The sequence below is a fragment of the Anas platyrhynchos genome, chromosome 13 (assembly GCF_047663525.1).
Source record: "Anas platyrhynchos isolate ZD024472 breed Pekin duck chromosome 13, IASCAAS_PekinDuck_T2T, whole genome shotgun sequence".
Taxonomy (NCBI): Eukaryota; Metazoa; Chordata; class Aves; order Anseriformes; family Anatidae; genus Anas; species Anas platyrhynchos.
The window spans coordinates 9,198,365-9,224,305 of record NC_092599.1 but is presented as its reverse complement, the minus strand read 5'-3'; the positions used below and the strand labels follow the sequence as shown (position 1 = coordinate 9,224,305).

Below are 25,941 nucleotides of genomic sequence, written 5' to 3'. Positions count from 1 at the left end.
AAACTGTAATGTACTGAGTTGGTGGACTCCAAAGCTGCTCGACCAGCTCAACTCCATTACAGCTTTATTTAGATTTATTTACCCTTTGAGCAAGTGTCTTGTTGGTTGGGGGGTCACTGGTGGTGAGCCCCTTTGCTCAGCATTGCAGAATCTCCCCTGCTTTGGGGCTGGGCACTGCTTGGAGCCAAATAACAACCTGGCACTGCAGAAGCATCAGCATCAGGTTAACCGTTTTCTTGAGCAGACAAAGCTTGACACATCTGCATGCACAGTTTTTTATTCAGTTTCAGGTGATGATTTGACTTGGAATGGCTACGTATGGTCTGATTTATCTCTATAATCTTTCCTTATGCTCAACAGGAATATTATATGTACAACAGAAAACAATCACACCGTGATGGAGGCAATTTAAATCTCTATGTTGGAACTTTGGGCCTTGAAGTTTGGGGCCTTCACTGAAAACTGCACTGAAAGCCAATACAGACAAGATAAATAAATTATCTTCTTTTATTGCAAGATATAACAGAAAAAAACACACACCTGTACACTGAGCACAGCTTCACATATGAATCATAACACATCTTCTTACTTTACATGGAACAAGGCTCCAATTTGTGAGTGTTGAAACAATCACTCATTGCTCTTCTTCAGGGCTATGTTAAATTACAGCAGTAAAGTAGACAGTAGCTGGTAATCTCAGGGCCTGCTGTATTTACCCTGTTGTGGTCTAGATTTACAAACTGCCTGTGTACACACCTTACAGTGCACTGTACTGTACACATTGTAACACCCTACAGCTTTGACATCATCTCGTTACTGTAATACACAATAGTAGGGAATTTCTCGAAGATGAGGGAATACTGCTTTTCTTTCCAGTGACTAAAGGGAGGGAGGGAACTTATGAAATAGATGCCTTTCAACAATGCATTGTGTATTTTAACAGTACAAAGGGTAAGATAGCTTGGAATCAATTAAAATTTTCCAGTAAGCAAGTAATGAAAAAAAAATATTTTTGAGTAAAACCATAATTTACAGATGAACATCACAAAAGCTCTTGATTCAATTTCATTTGTTCCCATGTAGAACCTTTGAGTATTGGAAATAAATCAGACTAACAAATAAATGTCTTAGCCACAAGGAACTTTTATGTAATGTGATTTTCCACTGCATTACAACTTAATGTGAAACTATAAAAATAAGACACTATTTACATAATATATTCATTTGTTTGCAAAACTATTGGTTAATTCATGTTTTAAGTTACATGATAAATTATACAGCTCAGTCACACTTTACAAACAGTTAAAAGATAAACCCATTCTGACTATAAAATAATGTATCTCATGATCTGACTACGCCAATTCATAGTACTTCCCAGAATTTGGGTCAAAGTAACAGTTCAGACATGGATCATACAAAAGAGTCAAGACTTCCTCGTCTTCTTCAGCATTGAGGTCATCTTCACCTGTGTGAAGTGTAAAAAGTAAGAATAAATTACTTTCATTCACTTTGAAAAATAACATGGAAATACCTTTCTATTAGACGTGACAGAATTTCTCTTTAAATTGTATAATCCTCTGACTTTTGAATTGTTACCTTCAAGATAACTGCAATTCACCTTTTTTTTTTTTTTTTTTTTTTTTTTAACATACATTTCTGAAGACTTGTCTTTAGTTGAGGTGAAATGATGTCATTCAGCGTTTGCTTAACAACTGGACTATACAAAGTCCAAGAGAGCTGTTCATCAAAAGTACCTTTACTGATAGTGCGTCAAGATATTCTTAAGTGATATTTTTCTCTGTGTTCACTTCGGAACAAGAAAGACAGTCAATCTATACTTAAGGCCTGTAAGAATCAAACTGTGTATTATTAGAACATTCTATATGGAAACCCAGAAAACTAAGCAGCACAGAAATCTTTATCTGAAATATTCTTGTTTAACATGTTGGTCTCACAGTGACTGCGTTGAAAAGTGTTAGCGTACTGTGTAGCATTTACAGGGTATTTATTATTGCTTGTTTTACGTGTTACATTTAGGTAGTTAAGTATATTTCATTAATTGTTCTTAAACAGGTTGAGGAAGAAATTGTGTGACAAATAAGTCAAACAAACTTACAGCAAAGTCAATATTGTTGCAATAAACGTGCTCATATTGACTTTTCTTTGACAATGAGCTCTTTCATTGCAGGAAGCATAATAAAAGAAGAAGGAAGACTAAAAGAAGATACACAGTGTTATTCTGAGATAGCACATTTAACCATGCATGTAAAGGCATATACTCCAATTCGTATTTTCAGATGAGGTTTGCTAGTCATAAATAAAGATGTCTTAAAATTAAAATAGAGAAAAACTCTCTATGTAGAGCAAGGTAGCGTAGCATCCTACCTGCTCATAACAAACCAACTGTAGAACTAAAAAGTGCAGTTGAAAACTACCTTCTATAGAACCTGCAAGTATTGTATTTCCTAGGGTGTTTTTATCATATTGCTTAATGACATTAGAATGTCATAAAATCTTTTTCATTGGAGAAAGATGATAACCAGGGTGAGTCTCTGGAAATTAAGATCAGAATGTGAAAATAAATTTTCAGTTCAGGAAAATGACTGAACATTGCTTTCAGTTACACTAAGTTAATACACACCAAGTGCATTCTTTTTTAAGATGATGAAAGTTTCCCCATGGATTTCACTCAGTTGGTTTTTACCCACTGAGAAACAGCACAGAGTTCTGTGTATGAAAATTCAGCAGTAATTCATATCAGTAAAAGGAAATACTGCCTTTTAAGCATCAATGAACAGTAGAAAGCAGTCTTACTACAGGCAAAAATATGAACTCCCTATTTGACTATATTACAACCTGGTATTTCAGCATTCCATTATTTTGAAAACAGTGACAAAAATTTTGCAACTTACAAGTCTTCCATTGATTATTTTTAACATAGGGGAATAGGTAAGAAGTGGGTCTTCCTCTGCTTCACCTGCTCACTACAGTGACAAAACAAAGTTCTGGTATCTCAGATAACACAGTCCTGAAACTTTCAGAAAATGTATTCATGTGTTTCTCAGTTTGTAAATTAACTCTTAACATATGGGATTTTAATGTGTAATTTCTGATATAAAAAATCTGTACAAAAAAGCCTGCAATATTGGAGAGGAAATAAGGTTTTTCAGGCAATAAAAAATTTGCCTGAATAAAAAACTGTCTAAAGCTGTGTAGAATCCAAGAATGTTTTTAGGTTATAAAAGGTTTAGGTAGAAATGAATTGTTAGCCTAAAATACACTGATCAAGCCAGACAGATTTTTATTATAGATGCTTTATATACGACAGGAAATCATAGCTGAACGCAATCTGTATCTGGAATTCCATCATAAATGTTCATCTCGTTCTCAGACTGCTAATACAAACTGAACGCTTTGTATGCTCTAACACTTCATAATAAGTAATGGCCTGTTATGCTAACGGCGGCAGTTTCACAACACGCAAAATCTATTTACAGGCAGGATCACACAACGATATATGGGTTAGTTACATTATCTAGAGACCAGAAAGTAGGTTGGTGCATTTAATGCATACAGAAGAAGTATGTGCTTTATTGTTTGGGAAGAGATCTCATTATTGTTTCCTCAATAGCACGAACAAATGCAGTCAGAAAGAAACTGGCTCTCGCTGTAACCAGAAGTAAAAAGGTAAAGCTCATTTGTTGCCCTCCTTGCTGTTGGTCCATCACCAGGCCTGGAAAGCTAAAAAAGGTTAACTGAGATACTTTGATTGATGTTGCTCTTGGGAAAAATGATTCAGTGCAGACAGTTTGAGGGAACCAAACATCTTTTCCTACATTTCACATGATGGTAAACAAGCAAATGGTGTTCATGCATCGTTCCCTCACAGAGCTTTACATTTTCACCTGAAACCATTTTGTTATTGCCACTGAATTCATACATTTATTATTTTGCATTTCCTTGTCTATGTTTCTCCTCAAAACCAAGGGCCAAACTAACCGACAAACAAGTGCATTTCAAAGAACATTTCCCTAGCTGCTGATGCTCTGCCACCATCCATTCTTTTGGGGCTGAAGCGGCTCAGGATTGCATGAAAAAACCTCTTGGCAGTTTAATTTGAATATCATAGTGAAAGCAAAGTGGAAGCTTTTGTTCTTAAATCACTGTAAAATTAAACAGTATTTTCTGCAGCTGTTAAGGCTAGAAAATAACTTGATTTTAAATGAAAACTTGCCAAAGTCTATGATATACATTATAAAGGGATGAGTATTTTTTTCTTCACTTGAGCTGAAATAAGACTGAAGACTGTACCTCTGAAAACCTGTCTAAAAATGATATGCTGCCCCACTGAAATCATGGAGCTATTGTTTTTATAGAGAAAGGATTTTTCTCTACCTGTATAAACCTGGATATCAAGGAATTGAGGCAGGCAGCAGCTTTTTCTGAGCATTGGAACAAACATACAGATAAATGTGTTGTTATTTGGACTATGTTAACACAAAGTGTTTACACAGTCACCAGTCTGAAGAACTAAAATAAATAGCTGCCTGTTTCACAGAAATACATTTTTTTTTTCTTGTATTCTAGCTTTTAATATTAGGAAATGGTTGGTAGGAAATCTCACTCTAAGATATGGGAATCATAATCACACCCTGGTGTAGGTCAGTTGCTCAGAATCATCTGTCAGGAAAAGGGATGCTGAAGAGAACAGTGCTAATATTTTCTCTGATATGATCCCTGACCATTGAACTACAGTGCTCAAATCTATACTGTAATTATGTACTGTAGGGTTACTATATGAATATTGTCAACAGCTGTAGTCCCAGAAAGAAGTCTGTTAAGTGCTGTGGTTCCTGCAGCACTATCTTTAGACAAATAACAAGATACCATGAGGTAAGTTTCAGAGAATTTATGACTCTGCCTTTGTCACTTACTGTGGAAACTTTCTTGTGTGACTTGTTATCTAAAGGTAAACGACATTTTCTATGAGTTGGGAACATCAATGTCCAACAAAGGAAAAATCTAGTAAAATTTATCATATTTATCAGTTTAGATTTTGCTCTTGATTATCTTGTGAAACATGTCAAACACAAGACTACTTCTCATTACATCTTCCCATTTAGCTATGTATTATGGATGGTGTTACTATTAAGAAAGGAACCCAATAAATTTTTTCAGAAATTAATTACCTTTTCCCCAAAGTTTTGCCTCAAACTAAAGATTTTTTTTTCCAAAATACAAGAATTAAAGAATTTTTGGAAATACACTAATGCTACTTTCCCTTGAGGATAATTTTAAAATGGGCATCTCAGATACACTATGCCTTAGTGTAGATTTTCAGTACTCATAAATATACTTGTGTTACACTGTGATACTTGGTACATTGGAAAACTACACACACACAAAATCTTGTGACACTAAAGTCACTTGCCAACATGAGAAGTAACTTATTTTTCAATGTGATATTAAAAATACATATAATTAGGGCATCAGAATTTCCTGGAATGAATTTGAGCATTCAGTTTGTTAATCTGGTACTCAAGTGTAAGCAATAAAGCAGTTCTTTTGTCACACAAATACCTAACCTCAAGTGAAGTGATTAAGAAAACCCCCCACATTTTTTCTGAAGTGTTAGAGACGTATAACAAGATAAGACCTTTTTTAGCATCTCTTTCAAAAATAATACTGCAAAACATCTAGTTACCATGGTCCATCAAGTCTTTTTTTAAACCAAGAGATCCAGGAAAATTCACAGCCTAATCTAATCTGATATGTGTGCATTACATGGCACCATGTTTTCACATAGCACCATATTACATCCAAAGGTTTGTGTTAAACTTGACTGTATCTTTTATGTGAAAAAATGTATGCCAATTTGCTGTCAATACAGCAGAAGGACAACATTTTTAAAGGACTATAAACAATCCAAAAAGTTTCTTGAAGATGCTGTGTATTGTATGAGTAAATCCCTTAATTTGTCAGTCATACCTCCTCCTCCCACAGGTGCTAAGACCATTTATGGATCTTCTCTGTTACTTCAATAGGGAAGGGTTTCTACTAGCTCAGAAACAAATCCAAACTGTTCTGTGTGGGGATGAAAGGTAAGGGAATTGCTTTATTGTTCTCTCTTATTTCCTCCAACTTCTTGGGGAAATGAAGCTTGATCATTTCAACCATGACAGCAGGTATTTTGAATATTTGAAAATAGAAAAAAAATCTCCGTGAAGTTATAAAAACTACAAATATCATACATATACATGAGCCAAAATTTAATTAGATTCAATGAAGGTGCACAAATAAAAAGCCAAAATAAAAAGCTATGGTATATAGAGATTTTCAGTTCTCTAAATGTGCCATAGCAGACATATCATTTAAAATATTTCAGTATAAAGAAAAATGAGTTTAGGAACAATTTACAAAACAATTTGGAATTCCTCATGTGAATTAATAGGACGAATCCAACATTTTCCCAGGGGTATCTATACATACTAGCTTTCTAGAGATAATCACCCTATTTTTTAAATTTACAGGGATTCAAGCTTTACTGCAGCACATCTAGGATTTCATAATACTAACATCAAAACATTCTCAGAGACCTTTCACAAATTTATATCCGACACACCTTTAACTCAAGGATTACTGTCCAATTCTCTTTGGCTTACTTAGGACCCTTAACAAAATATATTATTTGATTCTTCAAAGCAAGGTTCCTTCCTGACAGCAAAATTCTGTTTTGCTGTCATAAACAATTACAAACACACATCTACAAAAAGATTCCCGATTTGAGGGCCATGATCTATTTCAGGCAGTAAATCACTAAGACATCTTCATCCTTAAGCAGTCAAAATACACAGGTCAGATTTATGAGATTTCACATTGAATTCCCTGGACGTGAAAAAAAAAGTAGGTATCTAACACAACAAAGAAGAAAAAAGAGTGTTTGAAAAAAACACACCGCAACAGGATATATGTTTTATTCTATTGCTGTTGACTTTCCAATTTCAGCAAAGTTCTTCACCATTCTCTAAGCAACTGCCATTATAAATGAAATCTATAACACCTGAGGTGGTGACTCAGCAATCTTTACTTAGGAAACCATGCTTGAGATTTCATTTAAAGATAAATTTGTATTTTTTCTTCGTAATGCAAGTATTATATACAGAACCCAAGTTGTTCTTCTGAATATGAATTTTAGTTGTTGCATTCTTTCTTTCATAGGTTTGCCATCCACACTATCATCAATTCCTTATTTTAAACAAATAAGATGCATTTTTAATGAGGCTAATCTATATCTAACCAGAATGTTAGGAAACTGTGACTGCATAAGTTATTCTTTCATCAGAGGCAAATAATACTGCATGGAAAACTCTGCTAGCTTGCACTGAGAATAATAACTCTGAACCCAAAATGTAGCAGTATAAAAAAAAAACTACTGGAAAACAGAACCAGTGCTACAGAAACAGCATTTATAAATGTTGTCCTATCCAGGTCTTTTTCATTGTCTTCATAAACCTACCTGGAATACTCTGATTTGCTGAAGATTTAGTGTGCTCATCCAGTTTTTGGCTTGCAGGAGTGAGAGGGGGACTGAACACGTTCAACCAGTCTCTGAAAAACACAAATCAAAATATCACTCCTAAAAGCACAGATTGTGATCCCATTTGTTGGAATAATTTGATTTTTAGAAAACTTTCAGAGGAAACCACAAGTTGTCAAGTGTGATGAAACAAAATAAAGCTGGATTTTATTATTATAAAAATTTAGTTTATAGCTAATACAATTTAAAAAGTTAAGGCTTTCTTCTTTAGCGTTTTCACCTTTTCACACCGAAAACCTGTGTTCCAAGGCAGGCTTGCTTTGCAGATTTCAGCTGCTATTGCTCTGCCAACCAATGCTGTACATGAGGTGTGATCCACAGAGCTGTGCCCTGCAAGCCTACGGGACTCAGGGGAGTCCTTGTCTGAGGAACAGGCTTGGGAGAAGCCACCTGTGTTTGATGAGAGACTGTAGGGGTCCATGTGATTGAAAATCCTTACCATCCCTAGAGAAAAAGCTTTAGTGGCAATTGTAAGAGCTGTGTTTGTCCACTGTTTGGAGCTGCCTGATATAGGGTGAGCAAGTGCTATATAACTTTCTGAGTCTGGGTGGTCCACAAGTGAGAGCTGAGCATAGAGATGAGATGCATGCCATGAACAGTGTGATGCCAACTCAGTGCTCGTGAACTGTGGGAAAGCCGGTTTGTATAAAATAATGTACTCTTTGCAGTTCATTTTCACTTTTAAATTTTTCAATAAAGGGATGGAATTAATGATCAAAGCTAAGAATAACATCCTAACAGCTTTCCAGTTTTTTCTAAGAAGGAAATACTGGATTGAATCAGAATATTATTAAAAATAGTTGTTGATTCAAAAAAACAACCTTTGTAAACACATTATAAATATTTGTTTAGAACAATTTATTATTTTTATAAAATTTGTTATACGCTGTAAATAAAAAAATTGTTATCAAGCACTACATGGTTTTATTTGCTGACCAGAAGACAGGACTCATCTCATCACAGCTATCACAGATCTGTTTTACTTCTGTGAAGAAAAAGGTTTTGGTGGAATCTTTATCACAGAGAAGGGAGTATGGAACTTCTTCACCTATTTAATTTAATAGGCAATTTATGCCTCTGCTGAACACTACTTTGTGATAGCTTTTAAAAATGATTTTCCCATTATCATACATTGATGCAAAGTTCAATGTTCATTTCACATACGCCACTTTATGATACACTGTCTTTGATTGCTACAGCTCAAAGAAAGGAAAACAGAGCAGTCCTTTTTATTGTTATTTTGTTATTGCTATTGCTTTTTTATTGCGAACTGAACTGCTGACTTTTTCACTAAAAAATGGGATAGGAAACACATGTATGAGATTTCATTCATTTTATACTACCAATGAGAGAAACAGCCCTGGAAGGACACATCCAAGTCACAAAGTTCAGGCAATCCTTGTGTAGTTGACCACGTCTCACAATTCTTGTCATAGAAGAAACTGATCTCTGTACACTGCTTTGCTGATGTTTCCGTATGTTCCCATCTCTCTTGTTCAACAGTTAAGTGTTTTTAACACATTAAAGCCTCCATAGAACTAATTGTGGAACTGAATGATTGAGATTTAACATTTTGAACAGATTTTGAAGAACCTCAGTAAAACATCTTATATCGACAGAAGCAGGTCCATCCTTTTTGACCAACCTTTTTCATTGCAAGGGAAGGGATGTAGATTGGAAAAGGCGTCTTTAAATTCCCCTATGTTTGCTTCATGTCCGTGGGAACAGTGCAGCTCTACAGAGTAAATTAGTTTGGGATTGATTTAATTTATGTCTGGCCATCGTTGTTCCAACAGCTGGCACAAGAACACTTTACATGCAAACTTGTACTAGAAGCTGGGAAGATTTGCTAGGGCTATGAAAGTAACTTCACCATCAGCAGATTCCTCTAGAAAGGTTGAATTTTCCCAAAGCTTGACAGATTTCTTTACATTGCCAGACTGTATCAATTGTCCAACACCAAGTAAACAGGTAATGTACATCTACTTTCTGAAAAGCCTTGATGATCTCATGTAAAATGTGTTTCTGACAGAGAAACCTGGCAAGGCTCAGTCATGTGCTGTAATTGCTAAAATATGCCTTTTTTTGTTTGTTTGTTTATTGTTAGTTTTTCTCTTACTTCTGGACTTGTTATTGATTCCACATCATCTCCTGCTGGCATGTACACATAATCTGGGGTGAATCAGGGGACAACCACCTATCTGTTTGCAGTCAAAATGGAAAAAACTAATTTTCTGCCTCAGGAAACAGAACTGCTGGTGTAGAAATCCAGCAAGTAGTATAGCAGATTTAAAGGAAGAGATATTGATTTTTCCATCATTTCAATATGTAAAAAACATAGTTCAATCTTTTTTTTATACCATCATTCTATTTCCACATATATGGCCAACTTCACAACCTATCCTTCCCTGCTGTTCAGCCAATGCCAGTGAGAACTGGTGCAACTAATCCACACAGCAATATCCTTGCCTAGACACCTCATTATTAGCTCTCTCTGTCATTGCTTGCCATTTTTGCATTCTCTGAATTCACCCAAAGACTATTCGTTTGCAGCAAAGTTTCAAGAGCTTCCAGGAATAACAGTTAAGTACATGCATATGATATTCAGTTGCATGGTAGAATTTATTTTCCATTTCTGCCACTTGCACGTGTGTTTTTGCTGCCTCGTACTCTGCCAACATGAAGCTAAACACTAATATCTGAACATGCTCACAGCAAGCAGTGAGAGAGCACTAAGCTTTAGCACTTACCCAATTCTCTACAATTGTACTGAAGCATAAAGTCAGTAAAGGCAACCTCTTTGAGAAACTGCAACAATTTTAGGTAAGGCAAGGCAGAACTATTAGTGCTAATCTACATCTCCGCTTCCCAAGCTACCCTTTTTTCCCAGTTCATTACAACTTAAAGACGGTGATGTTTGAGACACAGAGAAGGACTAGTGTATTTCTGCTGGGAAGACTGCAAGGACAGAGGAAAGATGGTGATTGCTGGTAAAGAGAATTAACTCAGTCAGACTAACAAATGTTAAAAAGTAAAGAAGCTTTAGAGCATACATGAAGTTCTACAAGTCTGGCACAAAACAGAAGAGTTTACAGATCCATGTTTTTCATAAAAAATACGTATCAGATCATTTCTAAAAAAAGAAAAAAAAAACGAATTTGTACCTGGAGAGCAGAGGATGAGGAGAGAGGAGAGGATGTTAGTATGAAGGAAGAAAAGACAATAAAGCAATTATTTCCAAGGGAAAAGAAAGATAACTCATTTATAGAACATGGAGGGAGGTTAGTAATCATGTGCCATCAAACAAGTATCTCTCTTAAATTCATGGTTCTTATTACTCTGGAAATTTACAAATTTCAGTTTAAAGTCTCATCTCTGCAAAGTCTTCCTGAAAGATATGTCTGAGTAATCAAAGATGGGTGATTATTTGTATGATTTTGTCCCTTATTTTTTTTTATTCAATTATTTGAGTTAATTCTGCTGTATGGAAGTTGTTCAGTTTCACCTTTATATTTATTATGAGGCACCTGGCTCAGTTGAAGAAGTATTATTTTTTTCTAGCAGGTGTGAGTATAAGAGCTAAGGATTTCAATGGTTCTAAAGGGAGGTAGAAGTGTACGTACTTATGACTGAGGCAAAGGAGGTGCATGGTAAGCTTATTATTTCCTATTAAAATAGTCTGGAATCAGTTCATGTTTTCTTTTTTCCTCCCACTGTCCAAGAGAAATGAATAGCTTTAACCACCAAGAAAAGTACATAAACCAGTGCAATATTAAGGATCCATTATTGACATAATATTACTTCTAAGGTTTTACACAATATATATTAAAAACTGGCTTATCACTTCCACATGTCAGTTAGCAATGTCTAAGACAGTACTTCATAAAATTTAAAATTTAAAAAACGAAAGCTTGTGTGCTGAAATCTTCTTGGTCAAGCTGCAGCAGAGAGTAAATATTTATAGTTATTTGATAAACCTCTGAAACATGAGCTTACGCTGGTAATTCTGATAGATGCTGTAGTCTTGCAGTCAATACAGACTTTTTCACAATGAAATCTGCAGATACTTTTAAGGAAGCAACTAAAGCATATTGGTGTGTGGGACAGAGTGTATATGGTAATTTGAAAAAAAAAAAACAACACCAAAATTCTGAGAAAATTTGTTGACCTTGCCTAGAAGTAAAGAGCCCATCATGGAGAAAATCAGCAATTAACACTTGAGAAATGCAGACTGTGGCCTGTGTTCCCATTTATTGTGTTTTTATTTTGATTGAATAAAGAATATTTCTGGGGTGAACTTTGAGAAGCTAGTTTATCTCCTTAAAACAGAAAAGCGAATCAAGCACTCTGACTAATTAATGACACTCTATTTATGCTACCAATGCCTCAAGCTATAATCAATGCAATCAACATGCAATAAACTATCTAGAGCTTTTCTGATAACAATGCTGAATGCTAAGTAAGTCTTTTGACATTGTGACTTTTTTGTATGAAGGCTTGGAACAGAAAGATTCCAAGGATCTTTAATGCTGGCACTGAGATTCTTAATTATTCTGGATGCAATTCTACATATCAAAATCTAATAAAACATATTTCATGCCATAGGCTTTTCTAAAAAAATAATAAAAAAAAAACTTTCAGAAAGTAAGTGTCATATATTGAAAGATCACATGATAACTGAGCTGTGATGAAAAACAGAATAAATCTTTGGGATTTATGAACACAATTTTTAGTTCCATAACAGAATAGTAAATTTTTCAGAAAATGGCATCCATCAGTAAAATCTGTTGAGAAAATTACCAATGCAATTGCAATACCAATGGCAATACCATATAAGAACTATTGCCACGAGCAATAATACCATCAACAGAAAAATGAAGAATCAGGGCTTTGATTTAAATCTTGCTGAACACCTTTGATACTCCTATTTTTTAAAAGTTGCTTTTTAGGTTATCCTAACAGATGGAATGAGAAAATGCCAAATTTCTTAAGTATAAAGATATTTAACATTTCTGTGAATTGAGATAGCATACTTTACCACTTTTCTTTTGGATCTTATTTAATTTGTATTATTTAAATCAATTAGATCATTTAATCCATATTATTAACACAATTAAAATGCTTCAAAGTTTCAGTACAACAGCTTTGTCTAATAGTTTGTATAGGAATTGAAAGGAATACTCATATTATTAGGTCAGCCTAATAATAGCAGTATACTTAAAAAATGCAAGGCAAGTGCTACATTACATCAAACCAGAATGAAAAAGTAACATCAGTTTTGTATTATTAAGAACACATCAAATTGAGAGATTATTAAGCATCTGAAGAGTACAATCAATAAAGAACACAAAAGATGGTATTTAGCTGCATGAACTACTTAGTAAATTTTTATGAATACTAGAGGAGAACTGGCTCATGTCTGAGTGATAATAAGAGAAGCACATTTGCCTCAAAATTATTTTTTACAATGAATAATTTGATTAACTCCGTTGAGGGCCAGAGAATGCTAATGTATAAATCAAGAGTACAAAAATATTTTAAGGAAAAATGGACCAATTCTTGACATCTTGTGCTCCAAGTAAGTAATACCTCACTATGATCCACTGAAAGCAAAGTATGAGCTCATATCTAAAGTGTGGTTCATATAAATTAAATATTAAATTCAGGTAGGATGAAGACCTATTTTTTCCCACTTTGTTTGAATTTTTAATTGTATCTATTTAAAAGAGGTAGTGAGAGATCAACTTAAATAAATAAACACAAAGTCACCTAGTTTTGTGACCTAACCCCTCACCCATTCCTTGCTACATTGGTTTTGGAGCTTCCATTACTTTTTAAGCTGCTAAACTTTAGTAGATCTGAATTTTCATTTTTTTACATTTCTGCTGAACTTCATGGGTATGTATAACTTCCTTAATTTAAATCAATTACTTTATAAACAGTTATTTGGATTCTGCTTTGTAATGTATTATGTATGCATGTGTAATGAGATTTTTTAAAAATAGAAACATTTCCATAGAAATAAAATCTTCAATATTAGTTTCAGAAGTAAAGCAAAGACTTCTGAAAGCTATTAACAATAAGATTTACTTGTGTTATATGCAATCTTATGTTGTATTTTTTTTTTACAAAAAAAAAAGGAAATCAAATCTCATGTCATATGACCACATGTCTGTAATGGCTGTGAAATCATCTTAACCTTAAATTGTCCATTATTGCAAATAAAATGCTTTAAACATTTTCAGTTGTGAATATTCTTATAAGTCCTTAAACAAATATGTCATAAACCAAGCAACATTCAATATTAATTTATAAATCACTTTTCAGTGTCACTTTAGCTCCAGATGAGTAGAACAGTATCTCTACAATGCAAAACTCATTGAGTACAGAAGAACAAGATATACTACCAAAGGAATACAGAGTATATTATACATACATATCAAAGATTTTTGAGTTCAGATTTTAATAAAAATTTGAAAAAACACATAAATATACGTCTGTATGACTTTATATGAACTGAAAGCTATATTTTAAGAAGAAATATCAGAAGGATTTAAGGTCAATCCAGCAATACATTGATGATTAAAAAATGCAAGATGTGCTACATTGTATTATTCTCCTGGAGTGTTATTGTAGTTTCAAAATATCATTAAATCAGCACAAACCAACACTTATCATTTCCTGCACATTTTTCACAGTGAGCTACATTTTGACTATGAGTAATCTGTTAATCTGTTCTTTGCCTCACAATCCGTCAAAGTGACAGATTCATTCCATCCCTAATACATAATATCTTCATTTACTGTATGCCTTACTGGAACTTGTTTTTTTGCTACCACTAAGTTTTAGAAAATCGTGAGTGTATTTACAGAATGACTTTTCCCTGTCCCCAAACCACTTCAGCAAATCCAGCCTGCCAAACACCATACTTCCAATGGAGACAAAGAGACGCCAAAAAAACAGAAACCACAATCTAAATTGTTAGCTGTAATTTACTTAAAGGCTAAGCCTCTAGTTCATCACCATGTTTACTTGGTGGCTAGATTATAGTCTTGATGTTCAATAGCAATATAAATGACACTAATAGAGAAAAAACAATGTTTTATCATCTAATTTAAATAAAATACTGGCCCATTCTTCTTTGCTCGTTTTGATTCAGTTATCAGAAGACCAGCTGTATAAATTGGAACTAATGAATTTGTGAAGGTGTGTTAAAATTCCTGTATACGAAGCTAATCTTAAACAAGTGAATTCTAATAAAGTACATCAGATATTCATTGATCAGTGAATCAACTGGATTTCCACATTTAATGAAGCATCTGTTAGGAAGGATTTGCTTCTTCTTCCACATATTTTTAACAATTAAATAAACCATGCATTTTAAACATTATGTTTTAATGTTTCGTTATTCAGGAAACACCTGAACTTAGAACCCAACGAGTCTTGTCGCAATTGAAGTAATTCCTTTCCTCCACAGCCAGCCACTAATGGCACTTTACTATTCTGTGCATCCTGGATGTAGACTGCATCCCATTTAACTTTTAATGGATGACATGGAGCCAGAGGGCTTTTAAAAATCAATGGAGAGAACATGACTCAAGAGAACACTAACTTTATTATTATCAAACTTGTTAAAGGTGATACAGTTGAATGTTCCTAGTCTGTGAAAATTATCTTTCTTTTTCAAGAAAGTGAAAAAAAAAGCTAGGAAATGCTGACCTTCTAGTATATTAATACCTTGAATGGTAAAGCATTAAGCTAGAAATTTGATCATTACCAAAAGTGAGAGGTATGGTACCTTTGTCTAATTCTTCAAAAACAACAGCAAATTTTGCTAACAACAGCAAAATCACATAAAGGAATCAAAACCAACACTCTGCATGATGGATCAAAGCAATTGCACAAATGATACCGAGATGGCAGGGTAGGGAGGTGTGGGCATTTGTGCCCTTGGAAACACAGACAGTTTTGCTTTTTAAGAAAAAAAAGAAAGATCTCTTTCAGACATCCTGCCAGGAACAAGGGATGGCTAGTCAGTACACGAACAGTCAGCGTGTGTTACATCCTGGGAAAGGCTAAAACAGTTGGCTCCTTTGATATGAGAAGTTTATCAATACACTCTTCCAAGCAGTAGTCACATGAACACAGGCTTCTACAGATATGAACCAGCTGATTTGTTGTCTATGGGCAGCAATAAATATAAAATCTCTTGTCTCACCTTATGTAGGCACTGACACTTCATTCAGGGAAGACTGACTGAAATTTGCCTACCAAAGCTATGGGGCCATATACCATTCTCTTAATATCTTTATTCATCCAAGTGTCATGAAGATGCAAAGGACAGCATTGTAAGCATATACATTTGGTAAAAAGTGCCATTTGCAGTACCCTGCTATTCTGTACTGACATTTATACTGCAGGCAGAGGTTTCTGGACAAATCTGCATGTCAATGTTATTGCACAGTTTAGAGTACTCCTCACCTTTGAGTATTCAGTAACCACTCTCTTTCAAGAATGTGAATACAGTCAGGTCCTTTGCTTTTTTTAACGATGTACAGGGGACATTGAAGGCCCTATAATACATCTGTTCAATGCTATTTTTGCTGCTGTAACACATCATGCCCATTAACATGGGTGATGACCACACGAGACATGAACCAAGGCTAACCTGATGTATGCAGCCCCAGATTTTCCTGTATTTTTTTCTACAGTACTAGTCTTGAGGCAGATATACAAGCATATTCCTTTTATTGAGAAAAGAAGCACCTGCTGTAAAAGAAGAGTATTTATAACTCTACTTTTAAAGGGGGATGGAGAAATAGGATAGGACTGAAGGATATAGCATCAGCAGATGGCAGAGATGCTGACCCTATGCATAAGACAATGTGCTGATGTACAGTATAGGATAAGGGCCTTGATTCTCAGCTCCTGAGATTAATCAGATTTTGAGGCCAGAAAGGGAGACCAGAGGGCCAGATACATCTTTCATCTTTCTCAGAGTCTCTAAGGAGCTGAGAGACTGCTCCACTAGGAACACTAACAACTGTTGCTATTAAACTCTTTTTTGTTGTTTTTTGGATAGTTTCCTTTCTCATATTCTTCAGGACAGTGACCGATATTTTTGCACAAAAGTGGTTTTAACACCCATTATCCTGAGTGTTAGGAAGGATAACAACATGGACAGTTTGGGGTCACAGCGTTATGACTCTTGTTATCATGGACAACCTCAGAGTCCCACTCAGGGACTATGGCTTATGTTAAAAGAAGAGGCTTTCACACTCATCACTCCTGCATTGTCCTAGAGCCTACTGCTTCTCTGTACAGTACAAGCTTATACTGCATATTGTGAATTACGAAAAAGGTTTCACACATATAATCATTTCTGACAAGCCTGCATGTTACAAAGACTGATTCCATAGAAATGGAGATCCTGATTCCACAGCCTTCCCTATGCAGATAACGGCCCCAGAGTAGCTGTTAAGAGTATGTGAATTTCTACTTTGCTTTGGTAGGTTCTTAAAAAACAAAACCAAAAGCAAAACCCAGAGAAGTTTTACAATTGAATCTCTTAACAAACCTTCTCATCTCCCACTGTGCAGGTAACCATTTGCTGGAAAAATATCTGTGGTCTGCAGATGGCCAATTCTCAACAGAATGAAAATAGCACAGTGTTCATTTGTTATTACTTTGGTCTTACTTGAGAAGTTAGGAACAATAGTAGGGAATAGTTGACTTTTTTTTTGGTCTTTGCTTCATTTATGCATATAAGCGTAGTTAGAACACTCACTTTCAATGGCTTAGGAATATTCAGAAAAAGTGTGGAACAATAAAAACATTCTCAATAACTCCTGAATCTACAAGTACAACAGACAAGCTACTTTATATTAACATAGACTCAACAACATGGTTAGGAGCTTTTGCCATGTCCAGTCCCTTAGTGGGGGGACTACACTAATGGGGGGGTACACTGCCGCTTTTTATGTTTTCAGATTCCCATACAAGAGAAAACAATTTCTGGATTATTTTAACAAATTTTTATGTGTTAGCCACCTGGTTCTCAATAATCTTTCTGAAGCTAAGCTTTTTACCACCATGATTAAAAAATTTAATCTTTTCAATTAGATGTTTCCTGTGCCATTTGCTTCTATTGTCATGTTCTTTTTCATGCATATTATAACCTGACAAATGCAGCAGCACTTTGCTAATTCAGATTAACGACTGGGAGACCTATTGTAAATTACTCTATTTTGTGTATGAGTAAAGTAAGTGAACAAGTACAATGACAAAGCAAAGTACCTTTAGTGAAACATTGTTTTTGTTCACTTATTTTGACAACTGTTATGTAATTCTGTAATACTTCATAATGTAATATTGTCTGTTTTGCAGAAGTAATGGAGTTGTATGACTTCGATCTTCTAATGAATCATAAAAATAAATATACTTCTTTGTTTGCAAAACTCATTCTTTAAATTTCATTCTCAACTTTGAGGTATTCTCCTATTTAAGCCCTTGCCTGGAAGTATGGGAGACAAAGATGTTTTGCATTTGAATTTTACAGCATGCATGCTAAAGAAATTCTGGCTTAGTGCAAATAAATGTTATAACTACAGTCTTTCTCCTACTGCGTCATTTTATAGGTGAGTTTAATCTTACTGAATCTCTGAGAGGTGCAATGACATGCATCAGCTACTGGCATGTGTAGTTTCCGTCTGGGATGGATGAGAACACAGAATCACAGAATCACAGAATTTCTAGGTTGGAAGAGACCTCAAGATCATCGAGTCACTTGAATGGTATCCTCAGAACTGAACATACCTTTAATATTTGTACTTAAGTGTTTGCAAGGTTTGTGGATTTGTGCTGACATCATCGATACTTTATGTAAATGTCAGGTGCCCTTATCATGGCAATATTTATGGCAACAATAGATTATGAAAAAGACTGGTACCAGAAAATTTTAAATAAAGTGTAGAGTCATTTAATTCCTAAAATTAATAGAGAGTGGTCAAAGAGTTATGCATATAAAGAACTGATGGTTACGTTTAACTAATTTACTTGCTAATTTTACCAGCTATCAAGTTTGAAAAGAAGTTAAAAATGTATTTAGCTAAAGAAACGTGTTTATCCATTTCATGATTCATTATCATGAAATTGTCATTCATTATGACTTGTATACTGTGCATACATGTCATTACAAAAATAAGGAAATCACATTGTTTCGTAAAGTAGTAACTAAGAATGTTTTTTTTGTTTGTTTTTGTTTTTGTTTTTTTTTTTCTTATGGCAACATCTACAACTTTTTTGAGAAACTTAAAGTTATTGTCCTCTTCAAACATGTTTATCTGCAAGTCAATGAAACATTTATTTTATGATGATCAATTTCAAATCTATAACATTTATTGTAATGTTAAACAATAGAATGCAATTACAAAAGGCAACCATTGTTTGTTCATTTTTTGTTATATGAACTATTTCCATTGGAGACATACCTTTACCAAAAAAGGGAAGAAAACTTCTTTAGTTGTTTTTTCCTTTTTCTTTCAGATTGTAGACAAAGGAAGAATGATGACATCCCGATCAGTCTAACATAACATACATAGGTTACAGTAACAAGACAGCTTGCTTAAGTTAGCTTGTACCAAACCAATGTGAGGTGAGGTGACTATTAATCATTTGTCAATGACTGCAGGCCCTTATCAGCCTCTTATAGATACAATGAACTTTATATCACATCCACCAGTAGCAAAGCTACGAGGGATTTAAACCACAGTAGTGTGACACTTTTTATAGATAAAACATAAATCTAGACAAAAAGTGAGCCTGACTTGCATCATCTATTTCCATTTAGCAATTTTAGTAAACACTTTATAATGCTGTTTTTCCTTAAAATTTTAGGGACCTAGTGTGTTCCTTAGCTTTAAGGGATTTCTTTTTTATTTGTAACAAAACCACTGATGGAAACTAATTTAAACACAAAAATTTCACGGAAGAAGCAACTGACTTGCATGTACGGGGAAGATAAATCAAGCGTATTTTATGAGTCAGCTACTGGACTGGCTTGAGAATGGTACTGAATCCTACCACTGCAGAGCAACTGTAATGCTTACTTCTCATAGCGAAACTTATGGAGATAATAATATGCAAAGCAGGTCAGGGAATCATGGAGAAGAATAAGACACTGGAAAGGGTAAATGGGAACTGCCAAATAACATCACATAGCTTCTTCAATTTCTTGCTGGGATTTCAGGGCTGACAATCTACATCATCAGCTGCAGATGCACTCTCAGTGTTAACAGGGAATCATGATCACCCAGCAGGTCCTACAGCAAGGCCAGCTCCAACATATAGGGCTGAATGGGTGGGTACACTATATTTGGATGCATACACATACTTTCACATATCAGCCAGGCAAGTGTGAGCTTCCAGCAGTCCAGCTCTGGGCTGGAGCTGGTAAGGGACTACAGTCCTATTTACTCCTGGTAATTCTGTGCAGGCAGCCCTGACCAAGCCCACAGCAGAGGTATAGACTGTAGTTCAAAATATCACTTTTCATTGACTGATATACTAATTAACTTCTGCAGATTCCAGCCACCTTTGGAAAACCCATCAGCTCCAGGTATATAGAGCAATTTGGGGAGGTTGTTGATTTTAGAGCCGTTAACATATGAAACCCACCAGCCAATAATATGAACAACAAATTAAACATCAGATTATCAAAAAAAAAAAAACACAACACATTTACGAATGAAACATACCTTGATCACTCATTCTTTGGTTTGAGACCACTGACAAATAGACTTTCTCGTAAAATGAAGCCTGTGGTGTACATGCTATTCCTACATTTTTGGACATAGTCCAAATTAGGTAGATATTTACTATCATCAAATCTTTGTGCCCACAATTCACTATGAGAATAGATACTTTTTTTAACAAGTAAAATTAAATGTCTGGGTGAAACCTAACTGAAAATTTGCCTATGTACATTTTATATGAAATTACTGAAGTACAATATAATTCCTGTGAAAGGATACCCAATGAAGTTCTGAAATATTTATGACCTACCGTAGTGTGGTTTCTGGGGAACAGCTGTTTGAACTTCAGAGGAACAAATTTAATTTGGTAGAGTGGGAAGAGTTGAGTAGGATGCCAGCTGAGGAGCTGGTGAGGCAATGCTTATAAAGAAGATTTCATCTTTAAAAAAATATCTCTTTCTCAAAGATGGAAAATCAGCTTTTATCAGAAATAAATTTTCTGAAGAGCATCTGTAGTTCAGAAAATGTATTCATAAAATTAGGCTCAAGTGATCTTTTTTATAGAATAGTACCACATTTTGCAGTTCAGTATGACTGAAATTCCTTTTCAATATTAATTTTCTTTCAGCATTTCCTTTAATGAAACTTCCAAACTTTCTGTAACACACATATTTTGAAGGACAATGCTGCTTAAATGCTTACTAAGTAGATGTAGAGTACATAGCAGCTTCCAGCCCCTGCACTGGAGGAAGAAGTAACAAAGATAATTGATAAGTAACAAAGATAAGTAAAAAAGACTCCTATTTGGAGGAAAAAGAGCAGTTCTGAAGTTCAGCTAGGACCATACAGCAAGTCAGCCTGTGGGAACTGCATAGCTAAGGCTTGAAACACTGTGCATCTTCTTGCTCATCTGGCTCTGTAGCCTCTGCAGTCAGCCTGTCTCCTTTCATTAACTGGTTCTGTGCCTTGCAAAGCAGCGTGATGCGGGGGTGATTTGTACTGCAGTAGCAATATTCTTGGCAGACTTATGACCTTTACCCAGTGGAACCAATGGAAAATGAGTCTAGCTGGGTCTTTTTATTGACTGCATTTCCATTATCTTCACAGGTGCTTTCTTTCTTGGCTTGTTCTTTTATCTTATTATGGACAGAAGCTACATTTACTGGACAATAGCTGCCACATTGCTCTCTTCTCATTTCCCAGAAAATATCACTAATATACTTTTTAAAGTTATGTCAGGCCTGTCGAATTCTTTACCACTTTTAAAAACAAACTCTTTGTTGTTTCAGTAAGTGCATCATTTAAATGTCTTCATACCATGGTATTTCTACCCATATTCTACATAGAATATACCAATTTTTCAAATATTGTCCTGTGTGTTCCTCTACATAGCTACAGTAATTTCACAAAGATTTAGATATTTTTTTACTTGCCTGTACATTACCTATTAAAATTGGCTTTTAAAAAAAGCTCAGGAACTAAGTTTCAGAATTGCCAATTTTTTTCATCTCTCTCTCATTTATGTACACACCCTATACGGAAAACATTACTCAGTTTTCCATTATAAATGAAAGGTAATGATCTGAATGATGGTATTCCAGTCATATCTTCTCAGGTTTTAATATCATGATGCAAACTGACCTCGTAATTTTGTCATCTTCTGTATTTACAGCCCAATAATACTTTTCTGGCAGTTCACAAGGGCTACTGAATTTATGAAGCATTTGCAAGTATTCAGTATTCAAGTATTCTATGAATACTTTGCCCACATTTCTCGAAAATGACTTGAAATTTAAGTCTAGTGTGTGTATTGGATTAAAATAGCATAAGAACTAAATTGTAATTTATATTATTTTGTTTTAGATTTTATTATATGAAAATGGAAGTTTTCATTGTAGACCATATTAACTTAATATGCTGAAATGCTTTATTTTTACAGATAATGGTGTTTATTTTCTTTTTCAGTATATAAAATGTACTGAGTATAAAATTGCTTTAACACATGCATAAAAGTAATAAAACCCAACTCAACCAACCTATGGGGAAAAAGCAGAAAAACAACACAGCTTGTATTAAAATACAGGCTATTCTAATATCATCATAATTATGAGATCACTTCTGGAATACAGTTCTTGACAAATTGTCAGTCACAAATTACCTGATATCTTAATCTGTGGACTGTAGTCAAGTGTCTCCATCCACTTCATCCACTTTAACATTAATAGATAGAGACAGATTCTCTGATAAGTAGCACCCAAGTTAGAGAGGTTTTCTAGACTGACATCAGCACACAGATTTACATATGAAATGGAACAGGAATCCAGGATTGCATTTTAACTCCAGTAATATACTATGTGCACCAAGAAACATATGCTGCAATAACTGACACATCTGGGTGAACTTGCGCAGCAAGTTTCATATTGTTCACTCCATAAAATCTAACAAGAAGATAATAAAAATGTGGATGGAAGTGAAACAAGTGACTGAAAACATCTATGTGAGGAGAAATACATATTATGCTGCACAACTGACTTGCAGTGCATGATCATAAAATTTCACACTGTTGATATCCTGAAAAAAAATCAAGCAAACTCTTTCATGGTCGTATCTGAAATGTTCTCTCATATTCCTCCCAACATCCATGCATTGTCCAGCTAAAATCTGGACATGTAAAATCCATGTTAATTTCACCAACTGAAAGTGAAGCGGGACAACTTTTTGAAATAAGTACACCTCCTGTTCAGGCTGTTAAAATTTTGTCAAAGTGATGCTGGGGTTTCACAGGCAGTTCTAAAACAGAACAATTAATTTTGGTCGTCTCAACTTTCATCACTTCCCTTTAGCCACCCTCTCCTCTTGTCTTCAAATCCCTATCTTACCTTACGATAAAGTCACAGGGATTTTGTTGTCGTCTCCAAACAAAACAGATAAGACAAAGAACTTGACAGCCAAAATACATTGTAGGCAGGATTTGTCTGAACTATCTCACAATGTTACAACATAGCACCCTCTCCTGAGTGTGTTATCTATTGAAAAGTCCTGTTTAATTAAGGAACATTAAATTTTTTTTTTGTAACAAATAGATTCCCTGACATCTAGAGTCACATGCACAATTTTACTTCAGAGCCTTCAAAGAAGAGAGACAGAGAGGGAGAAAGAAACAGGTGAGAGGGTATATATGTCAGTTGAAGAAGATTTCCTGAACCACACATCAAAGCAGGTTTAGGAGCCAGGCCTTTGCTGGCTACTTTAAATACACAGAGGTACATCCAAACCATGCAGAATCCAGCTCTGCATTCTGGGACAATATAGACATACTGCAACCTGTAGTCAATGACTAAAAAGAGCAATAGTAAAGCCCTCTGAGAGGAGGCTGCAATAGAAGACATTAAATCAAAGAAAGTCACATTTAGCATTCAGAGCACTCCACCTTAATTCTTACTGCCTGGGCTATACACGGAGTCTTACCGTGGGTTGGAATGAGAAAGCGGGCTCATTTCTTTCTGATAGTGATGCTCCTGACTGACGGGCTATTGAAAAAAACAACAAAAAAATAACAATGAGAAAATAACTTTGCAAATATACTTTCAGAATGTTCAAAAATATGTAAGAGATCATTTATGAGGATAAACATTTGAAGCTTCTGATATTGGAACTTTACAGTCTTTCATCTAATCTGTGAAATTTAAAAGGGTATTTTAACTAACTTTGTATTTAACAGATGATTCTTGTCTAGGTGGAAATACATATGAATTAAGGAGTCGACCACACAGTCATTTCTCTGCTGTCTGTGAGAGTGTGTGGACAGAGTTGGGAAACAGAGAAGGGAGGTTGGAAAAGGTTTGTCTGTTAGGCAAGTCTGGGTTGTATGTATATAGGAAGCATGGTGCAGGGACACTTCATTGTACCTGTGCACACCCAACCATTCTTAAGGCTACACACTCCTGAGTGAACTGACAGGGCTGGCAGGCATGTCTCTTATCTTTTCAGAAGCACTAGGGAATGTTAATGGTCCCACATGAAGGCTGCTGAAGCACACATGCTTCTTAATAGAACTGCTGATTTGAAACCTGGATTAAGCTATTCATGGATTACTAACAGTGGACGGTATGAATATTCATAAAAAAGCATGATTATTTAAAAAATAACCTTCAAATCTTACCTGCTTATTGTAAGAATGTGCATCTAAAAGTTTGAAATTGCATTATTTGGTGTTTATGGCACTAAAACAGCTATTTGCCATAAAAACCAGTATTCATAAACTCATAAAAATTCTAAAATTCTAAAATTCAGAAATATATTTTGTCTCAATGTATATGTTTCCGGAGAGGACCCCCTCACATTATCCCACACATCAAAACCAGCTCTAAACAAACCAGTGAAGCAATTGCAGAAATAAGCGAAAACACAAGCACAATTTAAAAATACTTGTACGAATTAGTAAATGCAATGGCTAAAAATAAATACGAAGTATTATGAAAGGAACTGTATTTTTACAGAAATCAATAAAAAAATCAGTACATTCACATGGTTTCAGGAAGTCAGGAGGGATGTTGTAAAATATATGCTCAGGATGAATGACATCCTAATTACTGCCAAATATGAGTCACTGCCTGGTCGTGGATAGTGCAATTCCCACATGATGGCTAGTAGAAGACCGAGGATGAGACAGAAAGTGAATTAGTCAGTCTATGAACCAGAATATCTGTCTAAATAATTTTTAGTCTCATTTCATAGTAAGGAATAGTCTGCCTTAGTTTTGCAATTTGACTTGATGTGAATAGATCCCTCCAGGGGTTGTCAAACTGAGCTCTCAGCTGGAATAATTCTGGGTTTAAATATCACTCCTCTTGTCTGTCAGACTTCACTTCTGCCAGAACATTTTTGTTTTAAGTGGCTTTCTTTTTTGAATCATCACAATGGAGGTCAGAAGACCTTCCCCAAATTAGGCGTGAACTTGGAAATCTCAAAGGTTTTTCAGGTCAAACCTGATTAGATTGAATTTATATTTAGGAAGTTGCTTGGAGAACAAGTAATCTTACTGCTCTGTGAGTACTCCTTCCTTGAAAGACAGGTCTTAGTGGTGAGCACATTTTGGAGTTTGATAATAGAGCATTATACCACTGCAATCTCTAGGATTCATCAGTGAACAATCCAAAAGAATCTTCATTCTCCTTTGCATTTCTGACTGAGAATCAGGGAGCATATGCAAGAAGATACCCTGAATTCTCTTATATGTGATATTGGTCCAAAATTCTTGTGTTATATTTAAAGTGATGTCTGACGTTGTCTGGAAACAGCTTGCCAAGAAGCTGAATGTGCCATTTCCCTGACAGGGCAGGAAGATCTTACTGGATCTTTAGAACAGAGCAAGACATTAAAGTAGAATTATTTTCCAAGCTTTGCAACGTTCCTTGGATAATAAGCATATGTGTAGATATAAACTAACATTATACTCTGCAATATAGAGGACTGCCTTTCATATTGTTGTAAAGATAGTGTTTAACTTCACAGACCTTGAAAATTAAGAAAATATTCAGGTAAGACTCTGTAAAATAGTGTATTTTAAAAATATTTAGTCCTACAAATATA

At 34.9% G+C, this 25,941-nt stretch overlaps 1 protein-coding gene across 4 annotated transcripts in view; it reads right to left on the bottom strand.

Annotated features, from left to right (window-relative positions):
* Nucleotides 1-1,125: 1,125 nt before the first annotated feature.
* The window catches only part of CFAP20DC (CFAP20 domain containing), a 67,978-nt gene continuing 43,162 nt past the window's right edge, over nucleotides 1,126-25,941 (bottom strand). For all 4 annotated transcript variants that reach the window (XM_072044336.1, XM_027467730.3, XM_038186104.2 and 1 more), the window contains 3 exons: nucleotides 23,818-23,879; nucleotides 7,517-7,608; nucleotides 1,126-1,465 (listed from right to left, as the gene is read on the bottom strand). In XM_072044336.1, coding sequence (XP_071900437.1) covers nucleotides 1,353-1,465; nucleotides 7,517-7,608; nucleotides 23,818-23,879 — 267 coding nt within the window. In that variant the 3' untranslated portion in view covers nucleotides 1,126-1,352. The remainder of the gene's footprint in view (nucleotides 1,466-7,516; nucleotides 7,609-23,817; nucleotides 23,880-25,941) is intronic.